Source organism: Epinephelus lanceolatus, chromosome 21 (assembly GCF_041903045.1).
Source record: "Epinephelus lanceolatus isolate andai-2023 chromosome 21, ASM4190304v1, whole genome shotgun sequence".
Lineage (NCBI taxonomy): Eukaryota > Metazoa > Chordata > Actinopteri > Perciformes > Serranidae > Epinephelus > Epinephelus lanceolatus.
In genome coordinates, this window is record NC_135754.1 from 36,351,766 (window position 1) to 36,379,125 (window position 27,360).

A 27,360-nucleotide genomic window follows, 5' to 3' on the forward strand; every position below is an offset into this window, starting at 1 on the left:
GTGTTCGTCAATGGAAGGAGGCTCCAAAACTCTTGGCTGCAGCCCTGCAGACTTAAAGGCGCACTCCAGCGATTTCATGGCACTTCAGTTAAGTCAAAGGACTTCATTTAAACAGTGTGTGAAAGCCCCTCCACCCACACATCTGATCTGAGGGGTCTGTGTCCAACAATTTTCATAACTTTCCAAAACCAACAAGCACACACGCGTCAAGCAGCGATTGTTCGGGTGTTCAGAGGTGTGAAAGTTTGCAGGGTTTGAACCTGAAGTCTCTTGAAAATTTAGAATTCTTCAGGTTTTAGTTTTCAGTTGTATGTTGTGATAGTGCTGTGGTTTACATGTGGGTAGGTTTTGGCAGAATAAATGTTGGCATTGTAAGTTTCTGCAAACCACAGATATGTCACATTTGTATGTTAATATGTAGCAGATATGTTGAAACTTTACTCTTCGTTGTGTTTCAACAGTGCTGTGGTTAATGTGTGGTTCAGTTTAGGAAGAAGAAACACCTGGTTATGGTTCAGAAAAGATCGTGTTTAAGCTTAAAGGGGAACTAATGTTTTTTCAACCTGGGCCCTATTTTCCGATCTCCTTTTGTCTAAATGAGTGATAGGATGTTCAATATGTGACATTTCTCCAGTATGAAGCTAGGGCTGACCTGCCTGCAGCCCGTGAGTGCGCGCTATATTAAATAATAGGGCACTCAGACAGCGTCAAACAACGTCAAAATACGTCCACTAAAAGTGCATTTTTTTCCACACGGATAGGCTCGGATTGTTAGTATAATTATCTGACAACATAACGGAAAGGAGAAATGAACGTCTGTGTTTACCTTTAGCTGGATTCAGACATGTTCCTCTGCCTGTTGCTGCTCCCCCTTCCCTCTCCCTCTTCGTGTTCAAATAAATACGGGCGCTCATCAAATTCAAATGGCTCATCCAGATCCAGTTGAGCAAAATCGGGGACAAATTCGGACATGTTTGTTGTGGCAAGTCAAAACATTCACTCAGAGAGTGAAAGTCTGGCTCTGAAATCTCGCGAGATTCTTCTTCTTCTTCTTCTTTGGTGTTTTACTATACAGTCTATGGTGTTTTACGGCAGTTGGTCTCGTGAGACTTGAGTTGTTGCAGGAAGTTACCGCTGGAGCAAGCTTACAAATGCGACTGTTTGGAGTAGTCATGGCTGAATCTTCACCCGATTTTGCTCAACTGGATCTGGATGAACCATTTGAATTTGATGACCGCCGTATTTATTTGAACACGGAGTACACGGACGTACACGGACGCAGAGCTCATTGAAACTGAAGAGCGGACGAGGGGAGAGAGGGAGCAGCAACAGGCAGAGGAACATGTCTGAATCCAGCTAAAGGTAAACACACACGTTCATTTCTCCTTTCCGTTATGTTGTCAGATAATTACACTAACAATCCGAGCCTGTCTGTGTGAAAAAAATGCACTTTTAGTGGACGTATTTTGACGTTGTTTGACGCCGTCTGAGTGCCCTATTATTTAACATAACGTGTACTCACGGGCTGCAGGCAGGTCAGCCCTAGCTTCATACTGGAGAAATGTCACATATTGAACATCCTATCACTCATTTAGACAAAAGTAGATCGGAAAATAGGGCCCAGGTTGAAAAAAACATTATTTCCCCTCTAACATACCTGCTTTAGGTGGCACTGTGCCAGCCGGAAGTACAGAAATGTCTCCGTAAAAAACAACCAATGTTTATGGCACTACTGCAGCAGGAAAAAAAGCAATGTCTCAGTAGAAAACAACCAGTGTCAGTGACACTATCCTGGCAGGAAATATAGAAAACATATAAGTCCGCAGTTTTTCCTTATCCGCTGCGAGGGTCCTAAGGACAGAGGGATGTCGTATGCTGTAAAGCCTCTGAGGCAAATTGTGATTTGTGATATTGGGCTTTATAAATACAATTGATTGACTGATTGATTGATTGACCAAGCAGCTCACACTCATTCTCGGAACCCATCGGCTATATTCGGCGTCTGACTTCTGGCAGACAGGAGGAGACAAATTTCCGTTTCCGACTTCCGTTTATATATACAGTACAGGCCAAAAGTTTGGACACACCTTCTCATTCAATGCATTTTCTTTATTTTCATGACTATTTACATTGTAGATTCTCACTGAAGGCATCAAAACTATGAATGAACACATGTGGAGTTATGTACTTAACAAAAAAAGCTGAAATAACTGAAAACATGTTTTATATTCTAGTTTCTTCAAAATAGCCACCCTTTGCTCTGATTACTGCTTTGCACACTCTTGGCATTCTCTCCATGAGCTTCAAGAGGTAGTCACCTGAAATGGTTTTCCAACAGTCTTGAAGGAGTTCCCAGAGGTGTTTAGCACTTGTTGGCCCCTTTCCCTCCACTCTGCAGTCCAGCTCACCCCAAACCATCTCGATTGGGTTCAGGTCCGGTGACTGTGGAGGCCAGGTCATCTGCCGCAGCACTCCATCACTCTCCTTCTTGGTCAAATAGCCCTTACACAGCCTGGAGCTGTGTTTGGGGTCATTGTCCTGTTGAAAAATAAATGATCGTCCAACTAAACGCAAACCGGATGGGATGGCATGTCGCTGCAGGATGCTGTGGTAGCCATGCTGGTTCAGTGTGCCTTCAATTTTGAATAAATCCCCAACAGTGTCACCAGCAAAACACCCCCACACCATCACACCTCCTCCTCCATGCTTCACAGTGGGAACCAGGCATGTGGAATCCATCCGTTCACCTTTTCTGCGTCTCACAAAGACACGGCGGTTGGAACCAAAGATCTCAAATTTGGACTCATCAGACCAAAGCACAGATTTCCACTGGTCTAATGTCCATTCCTTGTGTTTCTTGGCCCAAACAAATCTCTTCTGCTTGTTGCCTCTCCTTAGCAGTGGTTTCCTAGCAGCTATTTGACCATGAAGGTCTGATTCGCGCAGTCTCCTCTTAACAGTTGTTCTAGAGATGGGTCTGCTGCTAGAACTCTGTGTGGCATTCATCTGGTCTCTGATCTGAGCTGCTGTTAACTTGCGATTTCTGAGGCTGGTGACTCGGATGAACTTATCCTCAGAAGCAGAGGTGACTCTTGGTCTTCCTTTCCTGGGTCGGTCCTCATGTGTGCCAGTTTGGTTGTAGCGCTTGATGGTTTTTGCGACTCCACTTGGGGACACATTTAAAGTTTTTGCAATTTTCCGGACTGACTGACCTTCATTTCTTAAAGTAATGATGGCCACTCGTTTTTCTTTAGTTAGCTGATTGGTTCTTGCCATAATATGAATTTTAACAGTTGTCCAATAGGGCTGTCGGCTGTGTATTAACCTGACTTCTGCACAACACAACTGATGGTCCCAACCCCATTGATAAAGCAAGAAATTCCACTAATTAACCCTGATAAGGCACACCTGTGAAGTGGAAGTCTGTAGAGACTAGCTCACACTTAGAAGGATTTTCAATGCAGAGTGATGTTTCAAGCCTACTATACGGCTCTTCCCCAGACTTCAGACCACTATCCCGGCAGGAAATGCAGTGATATTGTGGTAAAAAAAAAACAACCTCTTTTTGTGCCACTGTCGCGGCAGGAAACACAGCAATGCCTTGGTAAAAACACTTTTCGTGCCACTATTCCTACAGGCAATGCAGCAATGTCTCAGTGGAAAAACAAGCAATGTTCAGGGCACTGTTGCAAAAGGAAATGTGGGGATGTCTTGGTAGAAAACAATTGCTTTGTGGTGGCACTACCACAGCAGGAAGCGCAGCAATGTCTGTACAAAACACGCTTTGTGTGGCACTGCTCTGGCTGGAAATAGTCTTGGTAAAAACACCTATAATCAGTGGCTAAGAGGCTGTTACAAATGCAACAAAAAACAACCAGTTCTGGTCTGCAGCTCGGCACCACCTAGATATCACACCATCCGCTGTCCCCTCCTCCTCCTGATGAAACTCTTTATGAACGCTGACATGAAACATGAAAGGTACAAATGTAACGTAGCCATAGTTTGCAGAAATGTACAATGCCAACATTTTCCTGTAGCGTCTGAGCTGTGAAGTTTCAGCTCTGGTTCTCAAAGTAATGCCGGCTCATAGAACAGTTCACACTGAAACACAAACACATTCAGTAAGCAAAGAGACAGAAATGCATCCGAGCATCGTCAGGCCTCAGGCTGAGCTTTACCTCATGTTGTCTGCAGCTAATCCACCTCCTCCTCCTCCTCCTCCTCCTGCTCTGCCCTTTTCACCTCCCTCTTATTCACCCTGCTCTTTCCCTCCTCTTGCTAACTTCACATTTTAATATTTCATATTTTAATCATTTCAATTTTAATCTCATGTTTTCAGGCTGTCTGGCTTCGACACAGATCTCACTTCTCTTGAGAGCTCTTGTTCATCTGATGGGCCTCGTCAGCGATGAAACATTTAGAGGATGTCAACAGAAGTGCACGGTATGGTTGAGTTTCAGGGTGCAGCGGCAGAATGGAAACATGACATGTCGTTGCTTTGAAGTCGCTGAGGAGGAAAGACAGTGACTGTTCAAGTTCACTTATCTGCTCCGTGTATGATCGGCAGAGACACTGATACAGTTTACTGGATTTAAGGACGAGGCTGCGGTTTGATCTTTCTCATCAACAAATGGCCCAAAGAGAGCAAAAGCAATAATGACTTTATCTTATCAAAGCATTTTCTCTTTGTCTCTGGAGTTACTCAGTTTATTCACTTTATAAAGACTCTGTAAAAACGATACTTTTAAAGGGCTCTACTTACCGCCCCTTTACCACTGCTAACATCTGGCTTTTTCATTTAATTGGACAGGTCACAATCACACCAGGGTCAAATGATTCTGCAGCAGTCACAGGTGTTTTACAGCTCCAGCTCTGATCGACACTGATGTAAACACAACACCTGAGTGAACGCGCTTATTTTAGCCCCTTTGCCATCAAGATGCAACGACACTTTGTGTGCCAACGCAATCAATGAATGAATGAATTCTCTGTTTAATAACCTGTTTTTCACACCTGTCTGTGACGTTGAACGCAACACACCAAAAAAAACCCCAAAAAAACAACAATGACGCATTCTCATCCCAAGTCGTCACATACCGGCACTTTGTCACATGACTCTAACGTAATATTACATGCTGTATGTCCCTCTGTGTCTGCCGTTGATGTTGATGGACGCCGCTACCAACACCGGCACGTCAACATAAGCACATGGTTAGGCTTTGACAACAAAAGTATTGATTGGGTTTCAGCAACAGAAGAATTTGATTAAATTTCAGCATACCAAAGCACATGGTTAGGTTTCGGCAACAAACGTATTGATTAGGTTTCGGCAACAAAAGCATTGATTGGGTTTCAGCAACAGAAGAATTTGGTTAAATTTCGGCATACAAAAGCATATGGTTAGGTTTCGGCAACAAACGTATTGATTATGTTTCGGCCGCAGCAGCAGTTGGTTAGGTTTCGGCAACAGAAGCATGTGGTTAGGTTTCAGCAACAAATGTACTGATTAGGTTTGGCAACAGAAGCATTTGGTTAGATTTCAGCAACAAAAGCATATGGTTAGGTTTCAGCAACAAATTTATTGATTAGGTTTGGCAACAGAAGCATGTGGTTAGGTTTCGGCAACAAAAGCACGTGGTTAGGTTTCGGCAACAAAAGCATTGGTTGGGTTTCAACAACAGAAGAATTTAGTTAGGTTTCGGCAACAAACGTATTGATTAGGTTTCGGCAACAGAAGCTTGTGGTTAGGTGTCCGCAACTAAAGCATGTGGTTAGGTGTCGGCAACAAAAGCTTGTGGTTAGGTTTTGGCAACAAAAGCATGTAATTAGGTCTTGGCAACAAAAGCATGTGGTGAGGTTTCGGCAACAAAAGTATGTAGTCAGGTTTCGGCAACAAAAGCATGTGGTGAGGTTTCGGCAACAAAAGCATGTAGTGATGTTTCGGCAACAAAAGCACGTGGTTAGGTTCCGGCAACAAAAGCATGTAGTCAGGATTCGGCAACAAAAGCATGTGGCGAGGTTTCAGCAACAAAAGCATGTGGTGATGTTTTGGCAACAAAAGCATGTAGTGATGTTTTGGCAACAAAAGCACATGGTTAGGTTTCGGCAACAAAAGCATGTAGTCAGGTTTTGGCAACAAAAGCATGTGGCGAGTTTTCAGCAACAGAAGCATGTGGTCAGGTTTCAGCAACAAAAGCATGTGGTTAGCTTCAGCAACAAAAGCATGTCGTTATATCTCAGCAACAAAAGCATGTGGTCAGGTTTCGGCAACAAAAGCATGTGGTTACCTTCAGCAACAAAAGCATGTAGTTATATCTCAGCAACAAAAGCATGTGGTCAGGTTTTGGCAACAAAAGCATGTGGCGAGGTTTCGGCAACAGAAGCATGTGGTCAGGTTTCGGCAACAAAAGCATGTGGTTAGCTTTCAGCAACAAAAGCATGTAGTTAGATCTCGGCAATAAAAGCACGTTGTTAGGTTTCGGCAACAGAAGCATGTGGTCAGGTTTCGGCAACAAAAGCATGTGGTTAGCTTTCAGCAACAAAAGCATGTAGTTAGATCTCGGCAACAAAAGCACGTTGTTAGCTTTCAGCAACAAAAGCATTTGGTTAGGTGTCGGCATACAAACATATTGATTAGGTTTCTGCAACAAAAGCACACGGTCAGGTGTTGGCAACAAACGCTCGTGGTTAGGTTTAGAAAAACACATCATGGTTTGACTCTACATTCACATAGGAGAAAGTCTTTCCACTCTATATGAACTTTCCAGCTCCTTATGTTACCAGCAGCATTTCAAACTGATGCTGTCCTGTGGCGTATCATAACACCACAACAGGTGGCCTGTGGCATCGTCTGACACCAAACTCACTGACAACGCGGCGATATTTGACGACTTCATAATGAGAACAAGCTGAAAAACAAAAACCCAGACACAGAGACACTATCCCCTATTAATGAGCGGGTTTACCTGTGCTCAAAAACTAGTGTAAGTGCTAATTTTGGTGAAGCTGGTGAATTATATACAACCAGTCAGTTGTGTTGATGAACAACAGCCACTTATTTGCTGGTTGACTCTGTTTTCATGCTAAAGTCAGTCTGAATGCAGCTATAATTACAGAGACTGCTGATTCCATTACACTGTCTCTTCCTCTCTTTGACAAGGTCAGGTTAGGATGGCTGCTTGTGTGTGTGTGTGTGTGTGTGTGTGTGTGTGTGTGTGTGTGTGTGTGTATTCTCTCATAAACCACAGCCTCACAAACCACATTAGTGGTGTGTGTTACAGACAGATTGGCAGAGACAGGGAGGAGAAAGTAGTGTGTGTTTAGTTGGTTTGTGTGTGTTTGTTTACCCACAACACCCCCCCACACACACACACACACACACGCACACACGCACACTCCAGGCTCCGTGTCAATGTCTTTATCAGCGTTTCTCCCCAGGACGGCCTTCTGTTCCGCCTGACAGCTGCCTCTGATTGGGTGTTGATGAAAAACACCATTTCCCAGAGCGCACTGCAGCCCGGCTGTCCACCCATGCGGTCGGCCGGGCCGGTGTGCGGCCAGCGTGAGATTTGAGAGTCTGCAGCTTTGATGTGGCTGAGTTGCTGCGTCACGCTCAGTGGAGCCATGCATGGCGGCGGCCATATTGATACCCTCGCAGAAGGGCAGAAATCAATCCAGTGTGTGTGTGCGTGTGTGTGCGTGTGTGTGCAGCTGGTGATCTTTCTTCTCCCTCACTTCCTCTTTTCTTCGTCCTGCTGGTGGCGATGCTTCACAGACGTGATGCTGGTCAGTTATTCAGCCCGTCTGTCAAACACTTCATAAATATCAAGCTGCTTTGTCGTGTCTCTGCGGCCCAGTCGCCAGGAGAAAATATCGCCATTGTACGTGTCTGGAAACCACAGATACATTTGTACACGGCATACATATCACATCAGTGTTTCTAAAGTGACGTAGTATCTGAGCTGACTCTGTCACCAGGAGGTGGAGGGGATGATGGATGGAGTGACACGTAGGAGAGACGCCTGCCAAGCTGCAGACTAGTGTTTGTTATCTTTAGTTAAAGGCTGACCTGCAGGCACCTCCTCACCTCTCCTCCCCAGCAGTGAAACACAGCAGGGGAAATAATATTAACGCTGTTCAATAAACTGTGAGAGAGGAGAATCGGTAACGTTTAGCCAACGTTCAATAGGCCAAAATGCTATTCAGATAGATCAGGTGCTGCTAACTACGTCCCCATGAAGTGTGCTGAGAGTATTCATTCCTCCCTTGAGACTGAATCCTACTGATTTCTGGTGACCTCTGACCTTTCCTCAGGCGTCCGCCTCAGATCTGACTGTTAGGGTTCACACAAAACTCACAATGTAAAGGTCAGATCGTTTTTAAATGTTATGAGTATATTGATTATCTATAGGGCATAAACCTTTTCATTATAATGACCCAATGGCTGCTGCTGACACACGAGCAAAAATTACCATCAACAGTTTGTACAATGGGATTTAACGAGTCGTTGAGCCTGGAGAGGCTGCTGAGGGAGCTTTGGATTGTTGACACTGAAATACCAAAAAGTAGGATGAACTGTCCTTGACATTTTTGTCTGACTTTTCATGATTCTGTGTGCCTGGAGGGTTAAAAAGTACGCTCAGGTGGCAGTTAATTAGGTACACCCATCTTAACCTTCTCAGACTCTTTTGTTTGATGTCTATTTTTAGTTTCTCTGAGTTATTTGGGATGAGAAACACCTCATAAGTATAAAAAAAGCACTGTCTTTGAAATAAAATGATGTCCTTGTATGGTGACAAAGGGTTTATTTTTAATAGTCAAGAGCGTTTCATAAAGAATAAAGCAGTTTATTTCAGTACCTGAACATTGTTGTGCAAAAATAAAATGTTGTACGTAATACTTTAGGCTCACGGTCACTGTTCAAATACAAAAGAGCCCAAAACTGTTTATCTCAATGCCCCCTTACATGGCTATGCAAAAGCATACACACACTCGCTCTACACTCCAAGCGAGGAGTGTCCTTTTTGTCTGTAGGAAATGGCCTGTGTGAAACGCTGTGATAATATGTGCCACTGAAGTTAAGGTTTTTGGCTCAGAATATGAGAAAAGGATAACGGCCTTTTTACCATCTTTACCAAGAGTGTCTCTCCGTTAGTTTGGTGCTACAGTATTAACACTGAATCATTCAGCATAACGTTTGCCAACCTTTGTTATCTCTGCCATTACAGATAAGTTAATGAAGCTAAGCTCCAGAAGTTAACGTTAGCTTAACTAGAGCCCTTTGGACAACAGCTAACAATGATGTACGATCACCAAAGTACAAAACTAGAACAAAATAGGCTAATGAACTCCCAGCAAACAAGGTGACATGATGAACAACGCAGCTAGGAGCTAACGTTAGGCTAACTTTAGCTAACGTTAGCTAGAGATGTTAAAGATAACTTTATATTTCTTTCCAGCAAAGTGACAATATGTTGCCTCAAACACAATGTTGACTTACCTTAGAACAGATGTAGACATCATTGTTAATCTTATTCACGTTGAGTTGAGGTTGTGGTCTAACGTTACCACACAACTTTATCCAAAGGAGACACTTTTCTCGGTTGAGATGTGGTTTAAAGTGTAAAAAATACACCTGGTCGCCCAGCCTCTCAGGATACCTTGTGTCAGAGTTGCATGTACCCCATGCACACCGTTTGACCATTTTTAAACTTCAAATCTCAGAAAAAGCTCATAAAACCGAACAAAACTGACTTTGTGTAATGCATTTCAATGGACGTCCAGGCAGAGAATGTCCCAGTGTATGGGAATGGATATACGCACTGTGATTGGCTCATCGCGTTTGAGGGCGGGACTTAGCCATAGGTCAATTGTTGCAATAGTCTTACGTGATAACCTTCCACTTAATATAAGATAACAGCAAATTAATTTGCGACAAGACATTTACTTTCCCCCTGAGTTTGTCTCGCCCTTCATGTTGGCCAACTAGCTGACATTATATGTGAATAGAGTTTGAATCTGATACGTCTAAAAGTGCTCGGCAAGTGGGGAAAGAAAAAGAAAATCTTTATTAAAGGACCTCATGAAAAAGTCTGGAAATTTTGTCCATGAAAATGTTTAGGAAACCCTGTTTGCTAATAAAATCCGGGTGTCCTCAAATGAGTACTTCCTAATTAACAGTGTCTTAGCTTGTTGCCAAAATTGGTCAAATTTGTTGCCCCGTCAAACTAAAAATGTTACTGAGCATAAATAAACAAGTTTCAACCACAAAATGTGATCAGGTTTTGCACCTTGTCCCCTTTTGTGGAGGAGATGGCTGCCATCTTCTGTCAGCTACTGGGAGTGGCAGTAGCTCAGTCCATAGGGACGTGGGTTGGGAACTGGAGGGTCGCCAGCCCAAGCCCCTGTATCGACCAAATGTGGAGCATGAACTGGCAGCTGGAGAGGCTCTCCTCCTGGGCACTGCCAAGGCATGGGCAGCCCCCCTGTTCTGTCACCTCTGTCTCTCCATTTAATGCTTGTGTAGGTCCTGTTTGTGCATGTGTGTGTACATCAGGCCTGTGAGTATATGACAACAGAGTGAAAAAATACGTGGATTAGTGTGCTGTATATTTGCTACCACTAGATGGCACAAAAAGGTGTCCACAAATGAGGACAGCAGGTCTGAGTTGAGCAGAATGAGGTACAAGGTGCAGCAAACTCAAAATGTAATGTCCTCATATGAGAGTCAGACTGATAAGAGTTCTGCAATAAATGAAAGTTAGTTGCTGTTTCAACTGTATGATCATTCTGTAGGATGTAGTTTGCATTGATGTAGATATGTATGCATCGTACAGAGGTGTTTCTCACTGATGTGAAATCTGAGCAATGTTTTGCCAGCTGCTGTTTCCACAGTCGAGATTGAACTCTGAAATAATAATAATTAAAAAGATGATTTCATTGAGTTCTCTGTCTTATCAAAAGGCCAAATTGCACACACACACACACACACACGCACACACACACAAACTGTTGCCATGATGTTTGCAGTCTGAAGTTCAATTTTACTGTTGGCCTCCCAACATGGCTGCCAGTCGGGGAGTTCAGATTGCTCCTGTGAAGCAGCTACAGTGTCTGTCGTTCTGAGTCTTCTGGAGGAAAAATGTCCAACTGTGAATTCATTTGGCTCCTCACATCATGGAACGAGCTGCAGGCTGGCGATTGTACCTCATGAAGCAGAAACTGAATTTCCTGGAGGAAGTTGGTGGGAAAAAGTGTGGGCAGGCAGAGACTCTGAAGCTGATTTGCATATTTGCATTAGAAATTAGGGGAACACCCCCACCCCCACCTCTAATCAGTACTTCACTTCCATTTGTCCATTACAACTGCAGATAGATGTTGTTGCAAACAGTCCAAATATTCACGTTGACTACTTTGTTTTCTCTTGATGTAGGAGCAAAGCTTTAAAAGTCACTGTGTCCCCCACAGTGTCACACTCAACGAGTTCAAAACACATTTTACCTCTCCTCCAGAGGTCAGGAGATAAGACTCAGTAGAGGAAAATGCTTCAACAAAGCAGGTGTAAAATGTTTGAGAGCGGGGTGATGGAAACAGGGAGCGCAAGACGAAGAGAACAGTGAGACAGTGGATGAGGAAACTAAGAGCTAGAGGAGCAGGAAGAGGAGAAGAAAATAGGAAGATGGCGGGGGAGAGGCTCTCACAGCAGGAGAGCAGGATGCTGTCTGAAGACAGAGCGATTATTAAAAGGCCATTGCGGAAGAAATAACCTTTATTGACCTTTATCAACCTTTATTTAGCTCTATCACCTTTTGTACTTACAGCGCCCCCCTCCTAACCACATGCACCGCCGCTCCAAAGTCCAACAGAAACACCTCACAGTGATAACAGGTCAAAAAGCAAAAACTACAGTCCTGCTTTCTAATATTCATATCTGTGAAAACATGGACACTTCACCTTCGACCACCAGATTCTAATCAGTTCATGCTTGAGTCCAAGTGGACGTGTGTGCCAAAAATGGGGGAATAACGTAAGGCCTTCTGAGATATCGCCTAAGAATGGGATGGAAATACGGATTACCTGAAAACATAATACCTTTGGTCACTGCTGTCTCCAGCGCAGAGGCATAAAAACACATCCTCCTATAGATTCACTGTTCAGAAGAATAAGGCAGACACAAGGTCACAGTGGCCTTGACCTTTGAACACAAAATTCTAATCAGTTCATCATGAGTCCAAGTGGACGTTTGTGCCAAATTTAAATCCCCAGAAGGTATCTGAAATACAATGGGGCCACAGTGACCTTGACTTTTGACCTATGACCACCAAAATCTAATCAGTTCATCAATGAGTCCAAGTCAAGGTCACATTTAAAGAAATTCCCTGAAGGTGCTGTTGAGAGATTGTACAGATGCATGGACAACCCGAAAACATAATGCCTTCGGTCACAGCTGTTGCACAGAGGCATAAATACACATCCTCCTAAAGATTAACTGTTTAGAAGAATGAGCCAGACGCAAGGTCACAGTGACCTTTGACCACTAAAATCTAATCAGTCGTTGTCCTTGACTCAAAGTCAATGCTTGTGCCAAATTCAAAGAACTTCCCTCAAGGTGTCCATGAGATATCGTGTTTACAAGAATGAGACAGATGAAGTCACAGTGGCCTTGACCTTTGAACACCAAATTCTAATCAGTTCATCATGAGTCCAAGTGGACGTTTGTGCCAAATTTAAATCCCCAGAAGGTGTCTGAAATACAATGGAGCCACAGTGACCTTGACTATTGACCTATGACCACCAAAATCTAATCAGTTCATCACTGAGTCCAAGTCAACGTCAAATTTAAAGAAATTCCCTGACGGCCCTGTTGAGAGATTGTACGGATGCATGGACAACCCAAAAACATAATGCCTTCGGCCACAGCTGTTGCACAGAGGCATAAATACACATCCTCCTAAAGACTGACTGTTTAGGAGAATCAGCCGGACGCAAGGTCACAGTGACCTTTGACCACTAAAATCTAATCAGTCGCCCTTGAGTCAAAGAACTTCCCTAAAGGTGTCCTTGAGATATTGTGTTTACAAGCATGAGACAGATGAGGTCACAGTGACCTTTGACCTATGACTACTAAAATCTGTACAGTCAATCCTTGAGTCCAAGAGGACTTTTGTGCCACATTTACAGAAATTCCAATAAGGCATTATTGAGATATTGCGTGTATGATAATGGGACGGACGTACAGACAGACTGACAACCTGAAAAAGTACTGCCTCCGGCCTCGGCTGTCGCTGGCATGGAGGCATGAAAAAACCCTTCTACGGATATATTAGAGTCATTTTATGCTCTCAGAGCAGCAAACATCTTACTTATTGCCCTTTGAAACAAAATGGAGTGGGGAAGGTTGCGAGCACGGCAGTTTGGGAAGGATGAGGGGAGGAAGGAGGCAATCCAAGGAGCTCCTTTAATCATCATCACAGGCGTCTGACAGTCCCGGCCGGTCTGTACAGACTCGGCCAGACAGCCAAACCGAAAAGCCCATCTGCTCCTCGTATCCCTCAACAATGAGCCTGTAATCTGAATAAATGGGCCTCCTGCTCGCCTCACACTTATAATGGCTTCACTCATCACACAGAGCGAGGAGGAAGGGATGAAGACGAAGAGGGAGAAATGGGGACGATGAGGGGTTAGAGGAAGATTTAGTGAGTGTCTACGTGTTCAAAGTTGGTGGCCAAACTTGTCTTCCAACTTTAATGTGTTTGTGGTCTGTTTAGCTGACTTTCAGTGACAGGAAATTATGAATTTCTTCCACCAGTTTCCCGTCTTTGTTTTTTTTTAGGCTCACGGCTACATGTGTCAGCTGTATATCGTTGTTTTAAGGACGATAGGCTACTTAGCAGTGCTATCACTGTGAACGTGAGTGGATGTTCCAGGATTTAATACCTATTGAGGGGCTGAATGGGTTTGGCATGAAAAAGAAACATTTCAGATAAAGACTGAATGGATGAGAGAATATGGAATGACAGGAATTAGAGAGGATTAATGTCAACAGGAAAACAAGCGCTGCAGGATCGATAATGTTGTGTGATGAAGTCCAGAGAAGAGGTTCGTCTTTTGTTATGTGCAGCTTAACAAACCAAATCTTCCTTCTGGGACAATTAGGTTTGAATGGAAAACCGATAGAAGCCGGATGGTGATGAGAAGTCTTAGTACTGTCATGACGCTCTGCACAATAGAAAACTGACACAACCATTGTGGTCTGGTGAAACTCAATGGACAGTTACTTTGAACAGGTGTCAGATGTCACCTCAAGTTACTTTGAGCATTTGAAAACACAGACACTGCAGTGAAAACATCAAATGTCTCCTAATGTATCTGCCAAGACTCGAGTCTGAAGGAATACACATGGGTTTGCCAAACACAACACACTTAGAAGAAGACACATTCTTACCCACTTTACAACACATGCAGCATTTAGAAAGTAGAATTAATCAGGACAGGACAGGTCACCAGACTATCACAGGGCTGAAACATAGAGGCAGACAACCATTCACACTCACATTCACTCCTACAGACAATTTAGGGGATGATCACACAGAAATGAGACTCTAGAGACACGGACACTTCAAAGATGCTTGAAACTCTGGAAGCGGTTATTCAATGCATGCTAGCTACTGGCGTCTGACGCTCAAAAAAGTTGAAAATATTTTAACTTTCCAGCGTCTACGCATGTCTAGAAATGCGCGTCTAAAAAGAAGCGTCTACAAAAATGCGCGTCTAAAAAGACAATGGAAAAACGACCGTTTAAAAAGACGCTTGAACGCCGGTCAGACGCTCCGTATCATAGGAAAACAATGGTTTTACTGGCGTCCCGTCTCTTGCGTTTCATCTCGGTGTGATCGCTCCCTTAGAGTCCCTTAGAGGAAACCCACGCTGACATGGGGAGAACATGCAAACTCCACACAGAAGGGCCCCCCACCCTTGGGTTTGAACCAGGAACGCTCTTGCTGTGTTGCGACAATATAAACCACTGTACCACTGTGCCACCCGTGTCAGCTAGCATAGAGAACCTCCTCATATTTGGCCACAGTATCACAAACTCTGTGAAATGATAACCTGAAACTAAACTCAGTTAAAGCACTAAAACTAAATTAAAAATTCCCCAAATTAAAATTCTTAAAATCCCATTGTTTGCTCTCCACACAATGTTATAAAGTAAAAAGAAGCATTGTTTCTGAAGGCAAAGGCAAAGAAAAGCATAGTGAGACACTATAAAACCATCAACACAAGTCAAACTAGACCTCATGCACACACACAAACTCTTACACAGTGAAAAATAAGACCCAGAAGATGTTCTTGCTGTACGATGATTAACATGCAGAGAATGAAATCTGGCTTCAGAGAAAACACACTGAGTGTAAATGCATTCAGCTCGACTCCACACAGACCCTGATGCTGCTTCCACTAATTGGTAAGTGGTGCGTTGGGATCACGCAACACAGTGTGTCTTTGCCACAGCAGACGAAGAAAACAGTCATTTTTTTCCACTTAAAAACACAATCATCTACACACTAATCCCAGTTATCTTTGAAGTGAGCACTTCAGATGCATTTAACAATTAAACCAAAACAAAAAAGGCCCATTAAAAAGCTACTAGCTGCTGTTTAAACCAATATTATGGACATAATTAAACACTCATTTGTAAAGGCCACAGCTGACTGATGCACAATGTGAAGTGTTTCATGGTACTGTCGGAAACCTCAGAGTTTAGTCCCAGAACTCTGTCTGTCAGTCAAATGTCACCACACTGAGTTTGATTAACTCTTGATTAACCTCGTCTCAATCGTTTTCGGTCCACACACAAGCCGCAGCAGCAGTCGCTCTGAGCGACATGGTGATTTAAAATATGTTGATTCAGCCCTTTGAAACCTGGAGCGACTTCACTTTGCTTTCAGACGCCCTTTGCAAGTATTTAACCCTTTGCACCCTGAGCTATTAACTGTGAATTGTTTCATAAACATGGGTGGAAAGGCAACAAGCAACTTGGTAAGAAAAAATTTATAAAGTTAAAAAAGTATTAGAAAGAAAAACATTTTAATCTCAAGACATGTGGACTCAAGTCAAATGACTTGGACTCGAGTCTGACTCAGGTCACGTATTTGATGTCTTTAGATTCAACTTGACAAAATCAAAAACACTTTCTTGAACTTCAGCCCTTTGAATTGAAAAGCCAAGCTCAAAGATTAAAACGTGTGTTATTTAGAAAGGTTTGCCGTAAAAAAATCAATTGCAGGACAGAACCTTGATGGACTTGTGTTTCGTTACTGAGCCAGTTGGGGAAAAAATGTGACTGAAGATAATTTTGTTCACAGACAAAAACTACCCAGGGGTCGACAGAAAAAAAATGTGGGTTAAAAATTACAGATGGAGAAACAACAACATCCAACTTTGTTTGACATTTGAAATCGCACAAAGAACGATAAACCAAGACTAAAGTTAACATAGTTAGCGAGCTAATGCTTAGCTAACGTTAGCTTAACAGCTCAGTAACTTTTTAACAAACTCATTTAAACAAATAAATGCAAATTTTAAAATGCAGTCATGACTTTTGTAAATTTGATATAAGCGTTGTTAAAATGGCATTACAGTCGGCAAAGAGCTCAGTACGGCTTGTTTAGAAATCAAAACTGAAAGTTTAAGACTTGGAACTCGACTTGGGGGTCGTCAGTTTTGACTTACTTTAGTCCTTACTTCAGACTTGCAGAACAATGTCTATGTCTCACCTCTGTTATTCACCAACTAAAAACGTAGAGGATGTAATTTTATACCAGAATAAGGGTCTCGCTATCAAAACGTTCATTGTTCAGGAGGTTTTTGCCAGGACACAAATTATCCACACAGGTCTCCTCCTCTTCGGAAAAACGGACCAGGTGATTTAACCTCTTGTACTCCACCCACATTTTGTTGCAAAAACGCCTAAAATGACATACCCAAATTAAAATGACTGTAGCTTCTAAACCGCTCTGACTACATGCATGCATGAGGTTTTGCCAGAAAGAAAACTCCCTTAAGTTTCTTGTGAAAGTGTCAGAAACACTCTAGGTGATACAGAGACAGAGTAATGGGCCTCTGAAGTCAGTAACAAATTGAAGATTTTGCCTAAAATAAAATACAAAATGTTTTTCAGGATGAATAACTGTCTGTGGCTTCATCTGAGCAGGTAAATGACACTGTGGGGCTGTAGGCACACTATCAATGAACACTTGTTTCAAATGTGAAGAAGACTGCTCAAAGTATGACCATTCTACAGCGTTTTTGCCATGAAAAGATCCAGGCAGAGCTCCAAATGACAAGTTGGTCACTCGGCTTCAAAACAGTACTATCAGTGATCAAACAACACTCAGCCAGCTTCAAACATTGTACCTTATTGAAATCAGGTGTGATTATGATAGCTGATGTTGTTTATGACACAGAAACACCATAAAATATCACCAAATAAAGCCATATGAAACATGAAAGTTATGATCCCACTTTCTAGACGGTATATCTCAGCCAAAAATAGTGGTAGGAGTGAGACTCTTACCTTTTATAAAATAGATACGTGCCTGCTAACAGTTCTGCATAAGATTGTGAGTAATCCTTTAACTTTTCCCATCGAAAAACATCATGACATGACTTGTCACCACTCGTTGCAATTTTGGACTTTGTGTGTTTAGGCTGCTCTGGTGCGAAATACATAATAAATAAAAGAAAAACGATGTTATTTTTGAAAAGTCGAGAGCTTCCTGAATCCGGCAATACCAAACATCACATGGTTTGATGACGTAGTGTGCCTGGGAGATACCATTTAACAGAGGAGGGGGGGAGCGAGGACGTCGGCGTCCTGCCGGTAAAAACACTTAATGAAGCAGTCAGTGTTTAAGATCAGTGTTTGGCTCTAACCCAGCTCCTGCTGATGTGTACTCACCTTTTTTCTCTGATAACTTAAGCACCAGACGTTCAGGAGGTTTGTACTAAGAGTCAAATTATTCACAAAGGTCTCTTCCTCTCCAAAACAAACAGAGCAGGTGATTTACATGGGCAAAAACACTCAATAAAGCAGCGTTGTAAAAAACAAAATCTGTGTTTTTCTGATACTGTTCAGCACAGAAGGGGCTGAGCCAAGCTGCTGCTAATGTTTGCCCAGCTCCTTGACAGGCTACGCCAACCAAATAACTCTGTCTTTGTTTAAAATTAGATTTCTCTGGGATTGAACATTGTTGGAAACATTTGGGGCAATGTAAGTACACAACTCGACTAAATACATAACGCTGGTGTTGTCATTATTAGACATTTTAATGAGGAAAAGTTGCAGGCCTATCACCACACAGAAGGATCTGGATGACTCTGCACAACTGGGGAAAATGCTCAGTAACACCATTTTCAAAGGTATGTATTTCTACACTATCTGCACATGGCAACCACTGGACTGTACAGATATATATGCATCTATATCTATATTTTGCTGGGGAAATATGAACTGAATACGTGGGGATGCTGCAGAACAAGATCTTGAGATAACACTTTAAAAGCCCTGAAAATGTATTTTCTCAATCCACTTCTTCCTATGAGTGATGTGATCTCCCATGAACACACTACATTTTCTGAATCACACGTTTTATATTAGTTTTACTCCCCTTAGATGATGACTTGTCTTCCATCCAATTCCGATGGTCTTCCCCGCTTTTATTCCCTTCCCAGCCCATGTTATTACATTTTGTCAGATGTAACGTTATCAGTCGCTGTGATCCTCGAGGGTCTGCTCCATTTGTTCACCTCCTGCAGTCACAGCCGAGCTGTCCGCTCCACAGCGTGGTGTTTTCAGTGGGAGTCCCTGCTGGTCTGAGCCGGATCAGAGGTTTACTCTGCAGCTCTCATCACTCCGCCTGACACTTGCTCACATCGGAGCTGGAGGGCAGCTTCACATCAGAGTGCAGCGCCCGTTAAATCTGTCCAAAGACAGGGTGGTTTATTCAACCCGACTGTCATCTCACTCTGCACTATTAATAAAGTTAAAAAAAAATTCCTCTAAAACCCACCAAAGCTTAGAAACAGCTATCGGCATTTTGCTTTGTACATAATGATCCATGTATTCATTTATGTTTCGTCTTTGTGTGGAAAACAGGGGGAACAGAAACTATAACTTCCTCTCCAGCTACTTTTAAGACCAACATGGAATTACCGCCCTGCACGCATATGACTCCGCCCACCAGTCCAGTGTCTCTGACAGTTTCCATCCATGTCAGTGAAAACATGGATGCTTCACACACAGAAGATCTATACAATCAGCACAGTTTCAAGATTAGAGTCACCAATTCAGTATCTGACCAAATGTCTCCCCTTCTGTTCCTGAGATATGACGTTAAAACATGATGATGTCACAGTCAAGCTGACCTTTGACCTTTTGACCTTCATTATTTTATCCTGTTAGACGTTTCTGGGAAGTATTGTCATAATTAGCATATGGACATATATGGACACAAGACGTATTTGTGAGTTCACACTAACCACAAAATTTGAATCGGTTTATTCCTCATTCCAAGTGGACGTTTGTGCCAAATTTAAAGAAATTCCCTTAATACCATTTTCACGAGAATGAGGCAGATGCAAGGCCACAGTAACCTTGACCTTTGACCACCAATCACTTAATTGTTAAGTCCAAGGCGATTGTGCTAAATTTGAAGATATTCCCTCATGATGCTCTTGAGATATCATGTTCAAGATAATTAGAGAGACAAGATCATAGTGACCTTGACCTTTGACCTATGACCAACCTAAAACAAATCAGTTCATCTTCGTGTCCAAGTGGACATTTGTGCCAAATTTGAAGAAATTCCTTTAAGGTGTTTTTGAGATATTGTGTTCACAAAAATGGAACAGATGGACGTACAGGCAACCCGAAAACATAATGTCTCACCGTTGTGGAGGCATAAACATGTTTCAGTGATCAAAAACACTGTTTGATTCTTTAGTTCTTCTAAATAAAAGTCTTTCAGTGCCTTTGAGAATCAGACAACTGCAGCAATAACCTGTCTGGAAACAGCAGCAACGTCCACGACGCTGCAACATTATGAAGAGAGAGCAAACAAATAATGCATAATGAAAACATTAAGGGTGAAACAGGTGCAGGTATTACCTATGTTTGTTTAACAGTGCGGTGCTTTACTGTGATATGGAAGCTATAAGGAAACGAGGAGGCAGCGGCCTGCAGACTGAAAACAGGATGTGTTTAATCACTAATAGCTGCTGATCACACAGAGGGTGACACAGTTTTATGTTTCCCTGTGATCTCACTGCACAGGGTAACTGTGTTATTTAATTTATTTTACTGCACCTCACAGAGAAGAACTGACGTGCCTCCAGCTCAGAGGAAGGTTCAAATGTTTGCCACAAAGGAACAATAACGAGACAACTCAGGCTGCAATTAACCATTATTTTCACTCAGGACTGAACTGTACATACAGACTGATAAATCAGATATACTGGTATCAACAAAGTAGGTTTTCATGGTGCAAAGACAAAACACAAATGAATTAAAGCTGCAAACAGTGATGAACCAGGTCAAGGTTACTGGCAGGACGCCGGCTGATGTGGCTGTTGATTTATGCAAAACTCAGACTTCATAAAGTTCGGATGCTCAAAAGACCTATTTCACATTTTGCAGCACTTCATGTGTCCACTATGTGGCGCTGGAGAACACTAATAATACGTAATGTTGCTGTAAATCAATTGTAGATAACACCATGGAAATTTCATGTAAATCAAAAGATAATTGTCTGACAACACTTACTTCCTGTTGCCAGAAGGTGGCACAATCACAATACCATCCTATTTGCATGTGGATGCCCTCAGGCCTGGAGTCTTAAAACACACGTGAAATTTGGGGCAGGATAAGGAAAAGGTAGACAAGAGTTAGAATAGAATAGAGAAGAAAGAACTTTATTCATCTCTGAAGAGAAATCTCAACTCACAATCTTCACCAGTAAGCATCATGCTGACCAAAGCTGAGATGGATCTAGTCCCTCTTCTGGGAGGGGTATGTCAAAGTATACAGCATGTCATTCCCTGTTGCCAATAGGTGGCGCTATGACTATAACTTCATTTTAGCACAACGACGTCATGAGGCCGGGACTCTCATCATGCATGAGAAATGTTAGACAGATTGGACAATGTATGCTGAAGTTACAACAACTTCCTGTTTTATGGCAAATGTGCAAAATGGCAGAAGGAAATAAAAAAGCTTTAACATGTCATTTCCTGCTGCCAGAAGGTGGCACTACGAGCATTACTAATTAGTGGCATGTAGATGTGTTCAGGGTGGCACTGTCATCAAACGTGAAGTTCGGGACAGATTGGACCATGTATGCTGGAGTAACAAACCACTTCCTGTTTGGCCATTAAACAATAACGGCAGTTTTGACGACTTCGCAGTGAGTCTGGGTCGGTTTTAAGCCTGTTTTCCACTATTGAAAATTAGCATTAGCATTATTAACCATCACTGTAAATGCACTGTACAAACCAAGCTAGCAGCTAGCGTTGGAGACGCTCTTATCTAAATGTGGTCACTTCTGACTCAAAAAAATCTAAGATGGCAACTGTCAAAATACCAAACTCGAGGCTTCAAAACGAGAGTCCACAAACCAGTGGGTGACATCAGGGTGGCTACGTCCGTTATTTTACACAGTCTATGGTTTGGACACCTCTGATCCAGCAGCTGCTGCACAATCACTCCACAATGAGTGCATCGAATTAGGTGTGCGGTCGAAATCCAGTTTTGAATGCCGCCTGTTGGGCATGCAGATCCATAACTTTGCCCTATTACCAAGCCAGGGTCAAATATTCCAATACTCCATCCTTGAGATGGAGCAAGGAAGAAATCGAAGAAATCCCAGATCTGCCACTGAAGAGAGTTTTGATTGTCCAAGTCTTCCAACTATATTAGCTGCAGGGATGCATTTACAACTGAGTATTTATAGGCATCTGCTCAGTCTGAGGAAGAACAGCTCTCCTCTGCAGCCTCGCTGTCCTTTGGTCTTGATGTTAGCTGTGCCCCTGGTTCATTCTTAAAGGATTTAGATCCTGGCCCGCAGCGACTGGTGCACTTACTCTAAATCACTCTGGATAAGACTATCTGGGAGGCTAAATGCCTGTATCTGTCTATATCCTTATATTGTAATTGCCACCATCCTGTATCGATTACGCTCAAAAATCCATTGAGCCTAATGTGATTTCATTAAGATACAGTCCGAGTGAGCCATTCCAAACAAATACACAAGACAGGAGAGTCGATGTCTGAAGTTTTGCCGCAATATCCGGTCATAGAAACCTTTCCAAGGCCAGAAGACATCGAAAATCACTCAGACAGCAGCCATCCTTAATGCTTTTTCAATTATTTGTCTGCATGTATCCTGTGTGTGTTTACAATGTGTAGACAATGTGTAAGAGAACTGAAGTTCCAACAAGGCAGGCAACCCACTAAACAGTTGCTTTTTTTGTTTTGAACAAGTCAAGTCAATTTATTCATGCACTCAAAAATCACAAGTCAAAAAAGTTGTTTCAAAGTGCTTTAAAATCTCCACAGCACACAACACTGTCTGTGTTTGACTCTCAATTTGAATAAGAAGAAGAGGCCCAAAATAAAACCTTCTGACAGAGTTTAAAAGAGAGCGAGAGCTTTAAAGTAACCAAATGTCAGCATCAAACAGGTTTTCAAATCCATCAGTAATATCGCTTGGTTAATTCTGAAAGACAAGAAAACAAAAGAGATCCTTTATCTTATGAGTGGGAGGATCTGTGTACATTGTTGATTGACAGCTGAACTGAGAGAGGCACTGAGATTGAAACATCTGCTTTAAGTGCGGTTTATAAACTACAGAAAGAGTTTAATGGTGATGGTGTTAAAGAAAAAGCATAACGTCATTTAGCATCTAAACTTGCTTGGGTTACGTACGGAAGCCCTGACAGGCAAGGTGAATATACATATTTTTTTCTTTCACAAGCATGTTGGCCAAAACTGAGGTCTATCTCCTATGTACAGGATGTTATCTCCTAAGTAGGAGACACAATCTCCCTAACCATACCTTTACAGTGTTGCATCAGTAATGTTGGTGCAAAAACATGAATCAATCTTTCTTTCTCTTGCTTGCTTAATTGCTCACTGAGTACACAGTGTGTGTGCATGCATGGGAACCTAGATGTTACAGGCAGTTCTTGTGCATTTGAAATAATTTTACAGTGGACACTTGTAGTTGATTAACTGAGAAAGTAGAAAACAAATTCGTCCACCCACCAAGCAGCTCAATTTAGAAGGCTTTCAATGTAAAGCAATGTTTCGACCTTTCCCGCAGACTTCTGATAAAAGTTGCCCTGATACGATATTGGAGTGCACATGTACACATACAGTATATACACTGTCTTTGTTTATGAATATGGACAACAGATGAGGCATATCACATGACTGGCTCAGACACTAGGGGCATTTAAAGGCCCATTTATGCTCAACGTTAAATACGGATCCGGACGGAGCCTTCTGTCCATGCTCTGCATTCATTTCGTCCGTATTTCTGCACGTTTCCATAAAGCTTACGGATACGGGTCAAACGGAGCAGTACCACCGGGAACCGTGGGGGTAGTGTTGTTGTCACTACCCGATACATTGCTCTAGTGAGACACGAAGAAGGCTTGCTGGCTGATTCCTGTAGCGAGAAAGCGCAGGGTGACAGCTAGTCGCTCTGCCTCACTCACAGGCGCGCTGTGTGACTTGTCATGCTGGGGGCCACCCGGCAAAGCAAGTTATTGAATGCCCCAGTGGACATCCTAAAGTACTGGAAATGACGCTCGTCGTCAATTTCTCTCATCGGCAGTACTAGAAAAAAGAACTCTCCTTCATCCAGTCGCGATGTGTTTAACGGCCTCACCGACCACCGTCTCCTACAACGCTGCCTCTGTTTTTGTCTTTTATGCAAGAGGTACATTATCAATATCTCCTCCACAGTCGCCATGTTTGTTTTTGAGTTTGTTGTTGTCATAAACTTTTGACTCTGGGCTGCCCCCTGGTGGATATATTGGTTAACATCCATGCCAACGTAAAAGACGCATGGAAGTATGTGGGCAGTGACGGTAACATCGTTTGAAATGGATGTATACATTTTTGTACGTAAAGGGAGCATAAATGGGCCTTAAGATGGCGACTTTCCATCATTTGTCAGGAGTCTGAGATATAGCCGTGGGCTTGAAACTTAATTAGTGTAATTAGTTACTTAATTAGTGTTGTGTCGTTCACAAACGAATCGTTCAAAAGAACGAATCTGTTGAGTGAACGTACTGAACTGAATCACTTCCGGAACTGATTCATTCATTTCTCAGTTCAGTTGAGCTCAGCAGTGAGCGTGCAGGCCGGGAGTGGAAGTGCTGATTCGGTCCGTGCGAACAATGAAGCACTCGCGAGTCGCGAGGCAGCCAGGGTGCAGAGAGGCACTGCCTACACCGTGACGAATCACTGGGTGAACGACGTAACCCTAATCCCTGAGTGATTCAAATAATTTCTTCTCAGCAATACACTTTCATAGGGACTGTTTTCTCCAAGCTAACGGCTAATGTAGCCAGGAGTCAAGCCACATGAACACAATCACACACCTCCCCATTGTTTTAACAGACTTAGTTTCCAGATAAACAAACTTAAAACGTTAGGCTGGCCAGTAATGAGACTCACCAGTGCAGGGCAGACGCAGCAGCAGCACAGCCGTGTATCAGTTCAGTGAGTCGGACTACACAGTACAGTCAGGGCTCCTCCCGCCAAGCACTAAACGATTCGGTGAATGAATCTTTATAATGAACTGATTCTAGTGATTCAGTAACATCAAAAGAACTGCTTTGCCCATCACTAGTTAAAATCCTTCTGAACAGGAAATGATTGGTGTTTGTTTTCTACTTCACCAGCACCCACTCCACTGGACGGTGGGATGTGCGTGTCTTTTGGACTGTTTTTAACTGAGAAGGTCAAACCTTTTGTTTGTGCTGCATTTGGCTGAACTTTCAACGCCCTTTGTATCATGCACTCAGCTCTTCATTCTGCACGACTTCCTCACTCTTAAAACAGCCTAATGAAGCCTAAAAGTTTATCTCCTAGATATTATCTCATGTAGGAGTTAAACTTTGGTTCTTCACCTTTGCTCTCAATGTTTCTGTACATATGTGCTACAGCTGACTAACAAATAATCTCACCTGCAAACTGATGCGGACAGTGCATGCTTCCCTGCTGGATGTTTGTCTGGTCGCTTGTTCAACAACTTGAGATGCAACACAAATAACACGTCACGGCCGATATCAATGACATGCCGATATTATTATGTATCCCTACATGTATCTAAAACTACTGTCACCATCAGCCAAAGAAAGAGCAATGACGGTTATTGCTTTGTACTCACAGGTTAAAAAAGTTAGCCCTCTTGACCGGTTCTGACCACAGAGGCAGAGAGGAGGAAAAACTCTAAATTCTGGAGCAGCTGTTGCAGCCAGAAGTAGAAATACCAGCATGTTTTACCACCTGAGGAGCAAATCTGTGAGAGCGCGAGTGTGCTTCTTTACTTCAGTTCTGCCTGAGCGAGCAGGTGAGTCATCAAAAGGTTGTGGCACCCTGCTGTGATACTTGGTCTCATACAGAATGTTAAGGTAACCTCGCTGCAGATACCTGAGGAAGAAGCAGGCATCCCATAGAGTTCAAATAACAGAAAGAACAACTAGACTGTGTTGCATCATCCCAACACCAGGGAAAGTGAAAAATAAGAAAGTGATACAACATTCAGGTATCTATGTTGCAAGCAGTCCAAAAAAAGGACTTCCAGTAAGTATTCCAGACTATTATCCACTTTAGACATGCATGACGAAAGATGAGCATAAAACAAACTTGGTGCGTGGCTGTAAAAGAACGCCCCTGTGACTATCATTTTTGACACACTGGACTTGCCATTGTGACTTTCAAGACTCCAAAATGAATCAAGTTCCACAGCCATTCATAGCACGCCTAAACTTCAGCAGAGCGTTTGCCCTCCACAGCAAAAACAGCTCTGAGCAGCCAGTTGCTTCATCTCCATCGGCAGCATTCCTGCAAATCAGCCGATCACTTACCGTACTCGATGTCGTAGAACACGATGAACTTCTGCCAGCGCAGCTCCTCCACCAGAGTCAGCATGACGTCATTGAGGCGGACGGGCGGCCGGGCAGCCAGAGTGTAGCGCTGCCCACCGGGGCTCGGGTTGAACTGGCAGGCAGTCCGTGGTGACCCCTCGCTGTTCCTCTGGATGTACAGGTGAGGGATGTGCATGGCGTCCGTCAGGGACTGCAGTGCGCTGGCTGATGCGCAGCCTGTCGAGGTAACCAGCGCCAGTATTCCCTGGTTCATCAGCTCGCAGGCTGGAGAGGAGAGAAAGAAGGAAGTTGTTTAACTTGGTAGACACAAATATCTCTCAAACACAACTGGAACACCAACTAATGTCACTGAATTTAGAACTAGGACTTTAGGAATTGGAACAAACACTTGATAGCAGCACAGTTTACAAAGTGCACACCAGTGCACCCAGGGAGACACTAATGTTAAATCATGTCCTGACCTCTCATTATAGATATTAGGCTGCATATTCATAAATCTACTCAACAGTCTGATAGGTAACACCACAGATTATCCCTGACCTACTTCTGAACCCCCAAGCTGCGCTGAAGAGAGCTAATACTCGGATCATTAAACAGACAACATGTCCAGTCCGTTAAGGCTAAACTAAAGGTTAAAATTTGGCTCGGCTGACAGGCAGATTCATCTGAATGCCACGGCAGTCTCAGTCGTCCAGCTGTCATTACTGTCTGTGGAGGAAAAACAACAAACTGATAGAAAACCTCTGGACTCAAAGGTTCCAACACAAGCAGACTGCACACAGAATGGTGTCTTTTCATCCTGTGGATCAAGTGTTTGGTTGTATGTGAGAGTGTGTGCTTCCATCTGCCCACAGATCATCTTGCAAACTACTGGACCAACCAGCCTTTCATTTCATGTGCACAATTCTGACTATGCTCAAGGACAAACTTGTTTTATTAACTGCACATTGCGTACGCTGTTGTGAGCATTTATACTGTGCGGTGGTTTGTCTGTGTTAGCCTGCAGTTACACCTTCAAAACACTAGTCGGCAGCGTGGTTTCTGTGCTGTGAAGTTTAGTTGATTCAAAACACAACGCCCAACGCTGCCCTACATAAAGCCTGGTCTGGACTCTTCACATTCATTCCCATCATTTGTTCCTTTGCTACATCTCCAGGTATGTTGTTTTACACCTTTGGCGAA

General features: G+C 43.0%; 1 protein-coding gene across 2 annotated transcripts in view; it reads right to left on the reverse strand.

The window, feature by feature from the left end:
- grid1b (glutamate receptor, ionotropic, delta 1b) overlaps positions 1-27,360 on the reverse strand; it is an 860,177-nt gene that overhangs the window by 370,472 nt on the left and 462,345 nt on the right. For both annotated transcript variants that reach the window (XM_033611152.2, XM_033611151.2), the window contains exon 3: positions 26,158-26,442. In XM_033611152.2, coding sequence (XP_033467043.1) covers positions 26,158-26,442 — 285 coding nt within the window. The remainder of the gene's footprint in view (positions 1-26,157; positions 26,443-27,360) is intronic.